At 38.0% G+C, this 15,855-nt stretch overlaps 1 protein-coding gene across 1 annotated transcript in view; it reads right to left on the bottom strand.

Moving 5' to 3' along the window:
- The window catches only part of COL6A6 (collagen type VI alpha 6 chain), a 128,137-nt gene that overhangs the window by 29,280 nt on the left and 83,002 nt on the right, over positions 1 to 15,855 (bottom strand). The window contains exons 24-32 of the mRNA XM_051962343.1: positions 14,914 to 14,976; positions 12,930 to 12,992; positions 11,972 to 12,022; positions 10,396 to 10,431; positions 9,542 to 9,604; positions 6,304 to 6,366; positions 3,841 to 3,876; positions 3,704 to 3,740; positions 1,748 to 1,759 (exon numbers count right to left, since the gene is read on the bottom strand). Of these exons, the coding sequence (XP_051818303.1) occupies positions 1,748 to 1,759; positions 3,704 to 3,740; positions 3,841 to 3,876; positions 6,304 to 6,366; positions 9,542 to 9,604; positions 10,396 to 10,431; positions 11,972 to 12,022; positions 12,930 to 12,992; positions 14,914 to 14,976 (424 nt within the window). The remainder of the gene's footprint in view (positions 1 to 1,747; positions 1,760 to 3,703; positions 3,741 to 3,840; positions 3,877 to 6,303; positions 6,367 to 9,541; positions 9,605 to 10,395; positions 10,432 to 11,971; positions 12,023 to 12,929; positions 12,993 to 14,913; positions 14,977 to 15,855) is intronic.

Here is a 15,855-nt window from a genome sequence, read left to right as displayed (position 1 = left end):
GTATTTGTTAATATTTTGTTTTTATATTTGTTTATAAATATATATAATTTATATATTACATGTAATTATATATGATATATATTTGTATATATATATAGTTGTATTTGTTAAATTTATATTTCTGCCATACACATTTTACAGGAACTTATCTTTCCTGTTATATTATCATCATCATCAGGCTAGCGTTTATATCATTTTAAAGCTTGCAAAGCGCTTTACACTTATGATTTCATTTGCTCCTCACAACCGCCCTGGGAGAAGGGTGTTTTGGTTATCACTGTTTTGCAGATGACGAAGCTTAGGCAGACCTCGGCTAAGTGACTTGCCCAGATTCCCACAGGCAGAATCCGAGCCCAAATCAGAGTTCAGATCCTTGGGATTGTAGTCCAATGCTCTGAGCATTTTGGCGCCTCCTAGTGGCCACATAATGCAAGCTCACCGCACCTGAGGGTTGTTTCATTCCTTAGGTAAATCCCCAGCTTCTAGCACAGTGGCTGGACACGGACTAGGTGTTTAATAAAAAATGATTGACTTAATGAAGTCTATAATTCAAGGTATAAAGACCAGGCCAGGGAGGAGGCTTGACCATACCTACTTCTGTCTGGGCTAATAATTTGCTCCCAGTGCCTGTGCGTTAGCCCGATAATTAAAGGGGACATTTACTAGGAAGATAAATGATCTTAGGAAAGTTATTTCTCTTCTCTGAGCTCCATTCTTTTCATCAAAAAGATGAAGAGCTCTGACTGGTTTGCTTCTAAAGTCCCTTACTGATGTAAAAACTACAATGGTGAGAAAACCTACGACGCCATCATTTGTGGGTTGTTGTTCAGTCATTTCAGTTGTGTCCCATGCTTCATGACCCCATTTGGTATTTTCTTGGCAGAGATATTGGAGTGGCTTGCTATTTCCTTCTCCAATTCATTTTATAGTTGAGGAAACTGGGGGGCTTGGAAATGAGGCTATAAGTGATCTCTTTCTCTGGACCCAAAACAATCTTATTCTCAATGAGAATAAGATTGTTTTGGGTCCAGAAGCTTGTTCAGCATTAGAACTGAGATGAGAGGTGCTTCCCAGAATGCACCACTACTGATGCTATGGAATTGCTTTTGTGGAGGCTTCTGGAAGAGAGTGTCAAAAAAGGGCGCAGGCCGAGTAAGGAGTTCAGAGTTTCTCTTGGTATCACAGAGTAGGGCACACAGCTGGGCTTTGGATTTGTAATTCTCCACCACTTCTGCACAGGCCCTGACAGTTATGGCTACGACTACTGCTGTGTGTAACAGTACAGTTGACATGGAGTCGAGAAAGATTTTGGTAGCAAGAATTGTCTGAATGAACCAGATCTGGTGAGATGACCTCTCCCCCCACCCAGTGCCCCTTTAATATGACAGGGCCACAGGGAAGACCAAAGAACTACAAATATAGAAGCTTGGCAAAGCATTTGACTTTGAAAATGGTAAGCTAGAAGACTGAATTCCGAGCTTCAGACCTGGCTTGCTTCTTTTCCAACACTGTACTCCCAGAAGTCTTCAGAGAACCATCCCAGAAACCCAAGTTCCACAACCACAGTGCTGTGTGTTCTGGGTAAGTGTATCTCATCTCTGTAGCAGTGCTGGCTCAGGTAGGGTTACACATCATTGCTCTTGGAAACGAACATGATGTCAGCCAACCATCCTAAAGCATCTCCCAGATATATGACAACATTTAAATTTCTTCTGCTAATTGCAATGAATAGTAATAGAGTACTCACCCTTCCAGCAAGCTGGAGAAGAAAAACAAAAAGTGTCACATTATTATTTTGGAGAAGAATAGAAGATTAAACTATATAACAAAGTTATAGCAGCTGAGATTTGATCCTGTGAATTTTTTCAGGCCAATCCTACAATTTTGGCAGATGGATCATTTTTTGGCACCCAGGTTTGGAAAATTAGATTGAACCTGGTATTCTGCTAACTGTAGTATTCCAAGGAAAACAACAAAGAAAGTCAAGGGTTTGTATGGGAGAGTTAAGTAAGAGACAAGCTAATCTGGACCTGCAAAAGGCCTTCATGTGGAGAGGGTGAAAGAAATGTATCAGAATGGGCGCTAATCTGGAGAACAAAATGGTCTTGAATTCTACCAGATGCCCCACCTATTTGCAACTAATAATAATAATAGCAATACTCAATCGGTAGAAAGCAAGTATACTGCAGCTTAAGATAATGTTTGTAAAGCCTTTTGGAAACCTTATTTTATCCTCAAGAGACCCGAGAGGCAAGACCATTATTATTTCTATTGTACCATCTAGCTGCCTGTTAATTCAATTAAATCAGCCCTCTCAAGTGTTAACTTCCTAAAAGATCCTTTCTCAATTGTTAACATTGCTCTCCCTTCCTCCTACCATTTTGAAATTATTTTGTATTTACTCAGGATCATCTAATTTTATGTAAATATAATAAAAATATGTGTATACGTTATATATTTATGTGCAGATTGCTTTCTCTCAGAAGAATGCAAGCTTCTTGAAGGCAGGAATAGTTTCATTTAATTCTTGTCCTTTTATTCTTTATACCTAGCCTCTGGCATAGCGAGGGTACTCAGAAAAGGCTTATACGATTGAATTGAAGAGTAAAAATGTCTTCCACCTCTGGATATAATTTCCCTTCCTATCTGAATATATAAAGATTGCACCCTTCAATTCCTTTTTCAATTCCTAGATTTTCACTGGTCTTCCCATAGTTTAATGTCTTTTCTTTTCTTTTTTAATTTAGTAAACAATTTATTTTTTTGCACCTTTTTTTAAAATAACTTTTTATTGACAGACTTCCCATAGTTTAGAAAAGAGATATCCCTTTATTAGAGCCACCACACTCTTCACAGAGACAAATATGCTACATCATACTGTGGGAATGAGAATTCAAGATCCATTTTGCATTCAGAGCTTTAAAGGTTTGTGTCTAGAGACCAGTTCAGTCTGTGGCAATGAACTTTACTTTGTTTATTTTTCTTTCCCTAAGAGAACTTAAGAGAAAGTCCATCTTTTTCTTTAGATTGGGTTGTTTATTCAGAAAGATATTCTGTACTGTCAGATAAAGCTTTTAAACATTCAACTCTTGAGGATCCATTTCTCTCAAAGCCCCTTGACATTACATAGGCACATATTTTGAAGGGGAAGGGGGGAAAAGAGTACTATATTCAAAATGACATTTTTTCTTTAATCTTCCAGTTAAAATGCTGTTATTGTTTTTGGACCTTGGGAGAAGCTGGCCTAAATATGATAACTGGAAGAGGGCTGAAATTTTTTGTAAACCAATTTCTAACTAAATATAAACAGATCACTTTGCAAAGAACCAGGGTATCCATTCAACTGCATTTTTAGTTCATTCACCTTTTAGCCTGTCATCATCAATCATGGTAAGCTTTTATTTTTTAATTGTGAATATTGTTTGCCAATGATTGACTTAATTGTAGTTTTGAGAGTTGCTGGAACGATTCTGAGCTTTTGCCTTTTGGTTCTTGGGATAGAAGGCACCATGATACTTGGTACCCCAAAGTCATCACAGTTGACAAATTGCCTGTCTGGCAACAGTTGCTCCCCAGCTCCAGCCTCACCTAACAACACCTTTTCAACTTGAATTAAACTAGCTGGTGAGGTAGATGCAGAATCTGCTAGATCCTTTCTATAAATACTAGCAATCTGGTAGATCATTTAAAACAAGGTACTCACGGCTATGGTCCCGTACAAACTCAATGACATCACAGGTCTGCATTTCAAAAACAGAAGAGAAAGAATTAACCAAAAGACCACAAAGTGTGGAAATTTGTGATTCTCAAAGGACTTCACTGGATTCTGGAAGTACATACCGAAAATGAAGTCCAACCCTTTGCTCCTTTTGGGCCCTGGGGAAATAAATATTTTAGTAAATAAAATGCAATGTTAACAACAAGAAAGTTCAAATCTTTTATTTTTTTTTTAAATCACAGAATTATAAAATTCTAGGTGGTTCATCTGACCTAAGGGCTCCATTCTTTAGTTTTGTAGATAGTAAACTTCTTTTCAAATCTAAGGCCCTTTCAAATAGGATAGGGAAGATAATACTGTACCACACTGCTTTGCATTAAAAATACTGCCATCCTAGCTTGATCTTTGGGCAATATCCAGAGCTCAATGTTGGGACTAGAAATGAAGAACTTTCATTATTCTTTGATTCACTGATGCCATCTGAAGACTTGTTGAAAGACCTAGGAAAGTAGAGCCTGTGGGGAGAGGTCTGGAGATCTCTTAATGAGAACAATGACAGTTTGCCTGTTAACCAGTATCTAGGGCTTTGTGTAGACCTGAATCAGACTACACTAGACACTGATTGAGGACAATTTCAGTCGATTGTTATATGTGCTTATTCTGTTTTCTGACAGGCAGCAGAAAAAAGCAAGGTTTTAGGGGAAAGAAGTAATAAAAATATTAGACTAATATGGTGAGGTTGTTGGGAAAATCAAGTCAATTTATGTAGATTTTACAAAAAAGAATATGTAGCAAGAACTTTCACAGTCATCAAGATGGATGACCAGTTCTTCATGTCAGAGGGAGTCCAAGGGTCCAGAATCATGGATTCATTAGTTCTGCAAAGGGCTAAGAATAAAATCTGCTGCCTCTAGGCTGCCCTTAATCAAGCGTGTAACAACTTGTGAACAGAATCGGACCTTTCCTTCTGGTAAATGCTGGCCAAATTTCATCTCAAACAGCAAATGTGAAGAGGGCCTTCCATTTAAAGAGGGCGCCCTGGCCCCAGAATGAGGAGCAAACAGAATAAATTAGAGAAAAGCATAATTTCAGTTCTGAGAAAAAAAATCCTTAACACTTAGACCCATCCAAAAAAAGGCTGGTGGATTCCCTGTCCCTGAAGTTCTTTGAAAAGAAACTTTTTAAGGAAAGCAGAGGGGGAATGTCTATACAAGCACAACGTCCCATACAATTCTCGAGACCCCAAATCTGTGCATGTCCCTAATCCTGGAAAAAGATACAAAGCTTTACTTCAAATCTAAGACTTTGGTTGGATTTCCTCATAGCTTATGACTTCAGTTTTAGAGCCAGAGGAACTGGTTTCAAATCTTGCTTCCTATTTGGCTTAATATTCCTGGGCCTCAGTTTACTCATTTGTAAAATGAAGGGATTGTTCTGGATGGTCCCGGAGGTCCATCTCATCTCTAAATCTATGATTTTGTGATCTTTTAAGTAAAGTAAAATCTAAAAACTTGAAAAACTAAGCCATTTTTTCCTTAAACAACACATCAACTCTAATATCAGCTGCCCCCGTGGGTTGTCATGGCCAATGTACTACTTGGAATGTATGTATCACTCTTTGGCGTGCAGAAGGGTCAAAAGATGGATTCTGAATAGGTCCACCGTGTTCCTTGCCTAGTGCGTTCATTGGCTAATCCAGGTCTGGGACAAGAAGAGAGACAGAATCACCAATGCGTCCTAAGGGGAGCTTCAGGCAAGTCGCCAGGTCACAAGTCCTGACTCAGGGGTTGGAGAAGAATGAGCCCATAATTCTGCACCTGTTTCTGAGCAAATGAGCAGCAGCTGCATCTACAACTGGGCCTTTTTCCCTCACCATCAGCTGACATGATGATGATGATGATGATGATGAGATAATGATGGCAGTGATTAGTTTAACTAAAAAATCAGATTCAAAACTTAAGCATCTGGAAAGGTAATTCAAAGTGATTGACAGAGATGAGCATACATGTCGGGCTTAGGGGAAGAGAAAAGAAAGGAAAGTCGTTCTGACTTGCTTTGCTCAAGCCTTAGATGGCTGAAATTAGTTTGACTGGGTCACATGAATGAAAACAGCCATAGACAAAATACAATGGATTATCACCCAAATTCCTGGAGGGGAAAAACATAATAAATTCCTCAAATAGTCAAATCTCATTTGTTATTCACCCAGTAATTGAACAGGTATTAGTTGAGCATCTACAATTCTGGTGGAAGACTGATGAGAATAGAAGAGATATTTATGAAAAATAAATATAAGATAAAAATAAAGTTTTCAATCACTTAGTTTTGATCCCCTTCCCCAAATTGATCACCATCAGCTTCCAAAGGGAGTAAGACAGCACAGGGAAAAGCAAAAGCTCACATTATTGTATCACACCAGTATGGGGGAATTTGGGAGCGCCATCACCGCCAGCCAGCAAGAAACAAGAGACCAGAAGAACAAGAACAGGTTAATTTGCAAAGGGAACAATGAGGAGTTTGTACTATTAGCTTTTCACTGATAAAAACAATTAGGTAATGTAAGTTACCTGTCAATGTTGCCTTACCTTCTGTCCTGAAGGTCCATGGGATCCAGGAGATCCTGGTTCCCCCAGAGGTCCTGAAGGGTTCTAATAATAATAATAGGATTTAAAATAAAAGTTTGAGATGTTTGCTAGCCAATAAAATTCTAATCATTTGATTGAGGTGAAAATGATTTGAAAAGTTTCTTTATGAAGGATGAAGAAAAATATTGGATTCCTCTTATAGGCTTATATGCTCTAATTCACTATTGATTGGAGAAATGAAAATTAAAACAATTCTGAGGTACTATTTCAAACCTGTTAGATTGGCTAATGGAACAGAGGGAGAAAATGGCAATGTTGAAGGAGATGTAGAGAAAATGACACATTAATAGATTGTGGGTAGAATTGTGAACTGATTCAGTCATTCTGTAGAACAATTTGGAATTATGCCCAAAGGACTATAAAATTATCCATACCCTTTGACCTAACAATATCACTATTAGGCATGTATCCCAAAAGAGATTTTTTAAAAAGGGAAAAGGGCTTATATGGACAAATTTATAGCACCTCTTTTCTCAGGGCAAAGAATTGGCAATTGAGGGGATCTCTATAAATTGAGGAATGGCTTAATAAATTGTGGTATGTGATTATGGTGAAATGATAGTGTTCTATGGAAAATGGTGAGCAGGATGCTCTCTGGAAAAACCTGAAAAGTCCTCCATGAACAAAGTGAAATGTACTGTGTACTAAGTAATAGTAATGTTGTGGGATGATCAGCTGTGAATAACTTTGCTATTTTCATCAATACAGTGATTCAAGACTACTCTGTAGGACTTATGATGAAAAATATTATTCATACTCAGAGAAATAACTAATTGTGTCTGAATACAGACTGAAGAGTACTTTTAAAAATATTTTTCTTAAGGGCTTTTTTTAGAAGAGGGGGCAGATTTATGTTTTCTTTTGCAATGTGATTTTTATGTAATGTTTTGTATAATTTCACATTTGTCTTCTCAGTGGAAGCAAAGAGGGAGGAAGGAACAAAATCTGGAACTCAAAGTTTTAAAAACAAATGTTAAAATTTGTTTTACATGCAATTGGGAAAAATAAAATATCAAATAAATGGAGGAGAGAAGCTATAGGCTTTATATCTCCCTACATAGCTCCAAGAGTTTCATGAGCTCAAAACTCATATTCCTATGGTCAAATACAGCTATGATCTTTAAATCTTTAATTTTTTTTTTAGAAAAGCATGGGACATTATTGGGACTACTGTTCTATATGAGTATCCTTTCACACTTATGGAGCACTGAAGGAAAGGAAGCAGCCATATTACAGTGTTACATTTAATTACATGTATTATGTCAGAATTACATATCAGAATTATACCTCTTTTTTTTTGCCTCTTTTCCTCATTCCCTGTCTTCCTCCCTCTCTCAAAAAGAAACAAAGAAAGTTAGTAGTGGAAGAGAATGATATAAGAGTTTGGTAGCCACAAGAGAATAAAAGGATTTCTCAGACACGAAGTGGCTTCCCCAGAATTTTCTACTGGGAACTAACAGTCTTCCCACTGGAGACCTTGTATTCCCAGCGCCTGAAGCACAATGTGTAAATTACTTCCCCAGAAAGTAGGAGTAGAGCCTGGCAGGAGGAACGAGAAGATGACAAGGAAAGATAAATGCTTCCAAAATGAAAACTAAAACCCTAGAACTTAAAACTTCTATTGTTCTCCCACTTGCTCACTTTCTCCAACTTATTTTGGGTAAAAGAAATAAGCTAACTATGATCCTAAATCAACTAATGAGACATTTAGCAAAGGCATCTGGTTTTTATCACATATTTCATTTTTCAAGGCAAAACTCGTTCATTAAGAAGTCCAGGGAAGTAATCCCATGGTGGATCACTGTGAATGACATCTACACAGATTTGAACATCTTTCTTAATTGATTCTTGCATTTTAGAGCTTTTCCTGTTTTTATGTGAACACTTTATCAATGGAGAGCTGTCCAAAAAGTTGTTTAAAAGAGAAAAGAATTATTGCTGGTAGGCAGTGCTTATTGAAAGTGACTCACGCACATGTCTCCAATACAGAATAAAAAACTCCCCCAAAACCTGATCTCAATCATGTAGAAAATCCTGAAGAATTTGGCCAAGAGTTGCATCTACTTGCTCAGTGGTAATACTCAGAGGGTCAATTGACCCAGTTTGACTAATTATTTCCACAAAGCTTCATTGCCATGAAAAGAAAAGACAAAAAATGTTCTGAACAAAAGTTAACACTGGAATGTCTTTTTTAACCACCTCCATTAATTGTGGTCAGTCCACAGTGGTCATTTATATACCACCTGAAGCCAGAAATTCACCAGCATGCAAGAGGTCTCCACCAATGAGGGTCTAGGAGAACCAAAGCTACCCATGCAATGACACGAAGAAGACCTACTTTCCATTTGAACAGACAAGGGTTCTGTCAAGGCACAAATGAGGATTTCTTTGAGACATAATTCAGAAGAGCTTTCCGTGGCAATGGCCACAAAACCATTTCCCCTTCAGCTTTTTAACAGAAATGTCCTTATGGAGTTGCTGATATGGAAGATAATTTTGGCAGAGCCTCAGCAGTGAATTCAAGCTAAGGGGTGAAGAGCTGTCCTTAGTAATTCAGAAAGGCAAAGATTAATTCATCATAAATGTGCTAAAACTCCTTCAGGCAGCAAGCATCTATTGCATGTCATATCTTCCAGTGAGAAAACCTAAATTCAAATTCAGCCCTGGACCTAGAGTGAATGTGTGACCCTGGACAAATCACTTAATCCCACCTATATGCTGTAATGTAATTCTCAAGATAACAAATTGCAGAGGAGATGCCAGTCTGAGTTGGTAGAGGAAGCATCATACCTAACCCTATAGCATCAAAGTCACAGGTTCAGGTCCCATCCCTATCCAATTCCAGGACCTTAAATTATACCCTGATAGCAAGAACAAATTAATTTTGGATATTTAATATTAATATTTATTCAATATTATTTAATGTTATTAATAATTTAACACGGTGTATTCTTTAGCCCTGTTTAATTCATTCCTTTTCCCCTCATACTAGGCAGCTGAACATATAGAAGAGAGAGATTTGCTTCCTGGAAGCTTTTTCATTGACTCACATATAAATTCTATAAATTCTTGAGAAAAAAAAAAGACAGTTGGAGGTATCTGTAAAATCTACTAGCAACCATCTTCCAAAGAAGTTGAGATGGAAACAAGATGGAAACAATCAGAAAAAAGAATTTACCGTTCTTCCTTTATATCCCTTTGGTCCAACTTCTCCTGGCCTTCCAGGATCACCAACTTCCCCCTAAAATAAGAAGCATAAGGAACAAACTATTAAAATGATCATTATATCCAAAGAGAAGGTTTAAAAACCAATGAAATGAACCTTGATTTAAGGGGAAATGAGTAGGATCCTGAATCCTAGCTTCACTTTACCTCTTACCACAGTGCCTGGAAAACCCATCCTTTGAGAGCCCCCTATAAATGCAGAAATATCTGGGAGTGGAGATACTCTGTACTCATAAGGCTGATCTTCATGATCATTTTACTTCATTGGAAAACATAAAGCATTTATTTTGACTGATTGCAGTATTCCAAGAATATTTTACATGTTTCAAGTTACAAAAGTCTGTTTCTATAAAGACTAAAGGCTTAATTTTAAAGAATATAAAGCTATTCTTTGAAAGGAACCAGCTGCTACCAAACACTAAAGAGTCCATACATCAGGGGCATAAGGGCTTTTGAAGAATTTCAAATTCTTCAGGATTCCTCAAAATAATAGACTTATTTTTAAACCAAGAAAAGAGGCATGTGGAATAAACCAGAATCTCTATATCTGGGCATAAGAGTAATAAAATTTCTCTTTCTTTATGGGAATGTGTTTGTAGAATAATCTTTCTAATTAATGATATAACTTTTCTTGAGCAATCAATTCTTACCTGGAAGGGCTGTACTAGCAGCAAAAATAAGTGAAAACTCATCTTTTTCTTCTTTTTTTTTTTTTTTTTAACTTTCCTGACACACATTCTAAATGAAGGCTTGCTGCTCACTACATATTCTCTCAGCTGAGCTCAAGTGATTATAAATTGCACGTACCTTTGGTCCACTATCTCCTGGGAATCCTTCTTGTCCCTATAATCAGCAGTACAGAAGATTAATATACTCACCTACAACACAGATAGGCTTATCTTGACTTAATTAATCATTTTGTGGCAGCATTTATTTTGATTTTGGTCTCTGGGACCAAGTCATGGAAGCACTATAAACAAGACACTCAGAAACAACAAACTTGTTTCATAAACAAACAGCAATTTTTTATTCTTATTTTTTTTGGAGGCAATTGGGGTTAAGTGGCTTGCCCAGAGTCACAAAGCTAGGAAGTGTCTGAGGCTGGATTTGAACTAGGGTCCTTTTTACTCCAGAACCAGTGCTTTATTCCCTGCACCACTTAACTGCCCCTAAGCAGCAATTTCTAAATAAAAAAACTGGCATTACCAAAATATGAAAGGGAGTCGATAACTAAGGTGACATTTACCCCTTTGTAGCCATTTGCCTGTAATGTTTACATTCCTACATGTCCTCAATATGAATGTGGCAAAATTTTGTTTATTTTTTATTCTTCTGAACTAAAATTTTTCAAGATAAAAGTGAACTCACCATAGCTATTAATTCATCCTCCTATTGTAAGGATCAGAAAATGGGATCAAGAATGTCACTGAAAGACCTCCCCCTTGGGGTGCAGGTTCTCACTCTGTAACGGCCATATGGTGGCAAGAGGAGGTCATTTTTTGACCAGATTCTCAAATATTTGTCAATTTTCTGTCTGGAGAGATCTGGGGATGTTCCCTCATTTTAAGCATGTTCAGCCCCCAGTTCCTCATTTTGCTTAGTCTTCTCAAACATCATTGATCACATCACACGCCATATCATGAACGTCAGTAGCCTATGTCAATATCTGTCACAAATATCACGATACATATAATATCACATCACATCAAATCATACAGCCCAAGAGCAAGCTGGAAGAGACTGCAGAGACCTTCTATTCCTTCATTTTCTAGATGACAAAACCCAGGTTAAATGTCAGAGGCAGGATTTGAATTCAGATCCCCCAACTCCATGGTCAATCTTCTCTCCACCATTATACATAAAAGCCCAGTAGAACTTTTACTCAATAAGGGCATCCTTTGAGTGCAAAGTTGTGAAGAAACAAAATGAACACACTTGTGTCCAACCGCTACCCCAGAAGTTGTTACTTAACATGATTTCCTTAAGAGAAGTCCATGAACCTCTCACTAACAGCCAAAGCAAACAAAATAAGATAAAGCCAGATGCCGAAGGCATCCAAGGTTAAGCTCAGAACACTGAATAACTCCTAAAAATGAGCTCTGTTTTTAATTTGGAATAAAATATGCCATGGCAACAAACCACACCAAAGAAAAGGGATTTTAGCATTAAATTTCAAACGATGCTTGCCATCCTTCCCCTTAAATCATTAAATTCTTTCCCCTCCCCTCCCCACATTATTCTCCACTCCATTATCAATGTGCAAAGCCCTGTAACTGTCCAGATCCCACTTTTTCCTTAAGCTCTCTCTTACTTGCTTTAAGTAACCCCAAAAGGATCAAGAAAGAAGTTGAATGCTTCCAGCAGCAAACAACCACTGGTTTACCTTTTCTCCTTTTCTTCCATTTCTGCCATACCCTGCACTTCCATCCTCTCCCTGAAAGCAGAGGATAGAAGCATTACTCAAAGCATCCCACACTGTAATTGAAGACAACCTTAGGCAAAGGCAAAATGGCAGATAATTTAAGCAAAACCAGCATCCAAGGGATACTGGAAAAGATAATCTCAATTAAAAAAAAATCTTCCTTCCCATTGTCTCTCCTTGGTAGTCCCAGTCAGTCAGTCAAGAAGCATTTTTTAAAGCACCTACTATGGGCCAGGTATTGTGCTAAGCACTGGGGAACTCCAAAAAGGGGGAAAACAGTCTGTGCTCTCAAAGATCTTCAAGGTCCAATGGGCAGACATCATGAAAATCATGACATACAAACCAGATACATACAGGGTCTGTATTTGACATATTTTCAGTGAGACATATTTGACATATTATCAGTGAGAAGGCCCCGGGATTAAGGAGGATACAACGGTTAATCCTTTGTGTTATGTCACTGAAGGAAGTTGCTAATTCTGATGGATTTAAGGTTTGATATTTTTACCTTTCAATCTCTAGTCCTTAGCAAATCCTGCTTTAATAAATGCCTGGTGATTAATTGTTGTTATAGGTTTGATATTGTTATTGATTACATTAGGATCCTAGATGCCTAGGGGGAAAAAAAGAGACAAAGGGAGTGGAGGGAGGCAATTTTTTTCCTTTTTCAGAATTTTTCCCAATCTCAGCCCTGATCATTGTTGTAGTATAGTTGGCTCTGGGAAGACGACTACCTCAGAAAATCACAATAATTCAGGCTCAAACCCCACTCAATTTCTAGATACCTAAAAAGTTTGGATTTTTGTAGGCTTCCCTCTTTTCTAACAATGCTGAGATCCCTGATTAAGTCTATTTTCACATTGGTTAATAATCAAAAGGTGCCCCAAAGTAAGATCCAAAGCAGTAAGAGAACTCTAACCGGCATTCCACGATACCCAGATGGTCCAACTGCTCCTTTTTCTCCTGGAGATCCTGGCTCTCCCTGTTAAACATAACAATAAAAAACACAAATCCATCACCTTGACTTTATGGCATATCCAAAGCCTAAAACTTCAAGGAAATATGGCTTTCTAGTGTTAATTTTCATTCCCTGATGTAGCTCTTCACTTTTCCATGTCTTAGCATATGGTTTCATGAGTTATTGTGTCTCTATCTGCCCTTTGTCTCCCAATATCATCACCTGATGGCCAACCTTTCAGTGAAGAGCATCTCTAAACTTAGTGAGATTGGTCCTTAGACAACGCTCTATCCTCTCACCTAGATTGTATCAGAAAGCTTTCCCCGTTGACGGATTCTCCCTTAGAATCACATTTTGCCATTGAAAATCCAGGGTCACCTCAACACCTCCAGGAGGCTCCAGGCCGGAGATTAGTGGAGACTTTTTGGTGGAAATTAGAAGTAATGTCAATAGAGATAACACCGTTGAATGATATGATGATGTTACATTGGAAGAGAGGGTATCATCTGAACAGAAAAGAATGTTTTTGCTGACCAAATTTTCCTTTCGTTATCAACTGAGCCTCCAGACAAATTTGATACTGCTTAGAGAAAATTGCCTTTTGAACTAGCAGCTGACGTGCCCGAGGATGAACTCTTGGAATTGGGTTCAATCTAATGCAAAAAAGGATCCCCACATTTTACTTTTTCTTTTTAAGAAAGAAAAGAGACAAATGGTGTTCAGCTTAGACTTTAGCTACAAAGCAAATGGCTCCTGCAACAAGGCAGAGTTAATAATGTAGTTGTTAGAGGCTCAGTTCATTTCCAGCTTCTCAAGGGAAGGTGACATCAGAGGCAGTAGCTCTGGGCGGCTGATTACTACACAATCTCCCAAGTGCAATAACAAAACTTTATGAGATACGTCAGCCGGCTACATGGGGATAATTAACTCGGGTTTATGCACCAAGCTTAACCCTTTCTGAACAATGAAACACGCCATGTGTCCCTTAGTAGAAAACCCTGCAATGGCCGCATAAATCCTACGTAGACAAGGTCAATGATGAGTGAGCTCTGGGTGTGAAATAGCAGAGAACTACAGAAGTGAGAGCTGGAACGGGCCTTAGGAGATCACCCAATCCATTTCTTCCTAAGGTAAGAAAACTGGGACTTCAAAGGTGTTAAGTGACCCATCATCTGTCAAGAGCTATTTAGTGGAGTTTTGTTGTGGGTCACTTTCAGTCATGTCCGACTCCTCTTGGGATCTTCTTGGCTGAGGCAAACAAGGCTCAGGGACTTGCCCAGCATCATCCAGCTAGCGTCTGAGACCAGATTTGGACACAAGATGATGAATCTTCCTGATTCCAAGCCAAGTGATCTAATGAGCCTTGGGCCAGTCCAGTTGTTTAACATGTAATGCAGTTAAGCTAATAACCGGCTTCAATAGCCTGCTTCCAAACAAGGCCTGAATGTGTGGACAAAGGCTGGTCCACAAAGATCTAGTCCTAACTTCATCTCAGTCAAAGAGGGCCTGGAAAGCCAGCTCTACCTGGGTTCTGCCTACAAGGTTTGTCTTTTCCCTGGGGGTAGATTCAGAAAACTTACAAAGGAAATAGTCTCTTGGGCTTATCTCAGAATAGACAATCTCCTTCCTGAAGGCACTCAAACACAAGTAACACACAGCTAAGTCTGAATCTTTGGGGATTATTCTCAGTGGAAATTTTTTATTTCATGGCGGGTTTTCACACCCAGAAAGCGACCAGCTGTCCTAGGGTCAATCCAGTTTAGAGAGTAGGTAAGCTCTTTGAGCTGATGGGTCACAGCTGACAAATTTCTTCTGTGTACTGATTGTGACAAATACTCTGCCGCTGACAAGGGCCCTTCCACAGTTATTTTTAGCTGTCTTTTTAGTCTAAGTAACCAGATAAAGAATTCTGAAGTTCCTAAGTATATCAAGAAATGCAACCTACCTTATTTCCTCTTCTCCCCAGGCTGCCAGGACTCCCTTTAACACCATTTGGTCCTGGAGGACCCTGAAAAAAGCCAAATATGAAAATTTTATATCAGGATCCAGCAAACTTCCTCCAAATGGTTGGTTATATTTGAACTCCTGGATGAAAATGAATTACAGATGAATAAAAGCATTGTGACTCTATCCATCCTCATTCTGGAAAAGCTATTGCAGCTGCCATATAAAGGCTGGTAAGTTAAAGAAAGTTAATAAGGTAATTTGAATCCTATCGTGAAAATCATTCAATGTTTTTTTGGTATTCTTTTTCCGAAGAGACTCATAGGTGCCATGGCCATATCCTAAGGAGGCATTACAAATAAAAGTAGATAAAAATAAAACCACAATTTTAAAGGAAATACTCCAGATGACATTTGTATTGAATTTATTCTTATCTGTCCTATGCGTCTGTTGGAAAATATGGTTTATCTTAACAGACTAAAAGCTCATTAACACACATACACACTCATATACTTCAAAGACAGTACTTAGAAACTGAAATTATAATTTTTTCCCTTTGAGATTCAGATTAATGAAGAAAAATTCTCTTTTGACTGAAATGTTTAGAGATAATGTTTAAAAGTAATCCTAATACTGGGTATTGAATTCTTTTTTTGTGGTCGATTTTCTTTCTACTACAAATGATGTATTCTAGAAGTAAACAATCCTTTCCAAGACAAACATAACCCCAGTCTAAATTGGTTTTACTCAGGAGTAAAAAACAAAGCAGCATCTTTTCATTTTAACCCAAGTTTTTAATTTATGAAAGAGGAAAGTTAGCTAAAAAGAAGTATTTTCTAAATGATAGGATTGGCAAATGTTGGAAACAGTTCTTTAGGGAGATAATGGAATTTCCTGATTTCAAGGTCTCTAAAACATAGTAACTTCATCAGTCTGGACTGAC

The sequence above is a fragment of the Antechinus flavipes genome, chromosome 5, assembly GCF_016432865.1.
Source record: "Antechinus flavipes isolate AdamAnt ecotype Samford, QLD, Australia chromosome 5, AdamAnt_v2, whole genome shotgun sequence".
NCBI classification, from domain to species: domain Eukaryota; kingdom Metazoa; phylum Chordata; class Mammalia; order Dasyuromorphia; family Dasyuridae; genus Antechinus; species Antechinus flavipes.
The sequence above is the reverse complement of the archived record's forward strand: the minus strand, read 5'-3'. Positions and strand labels throughout refer to the sequence as shown.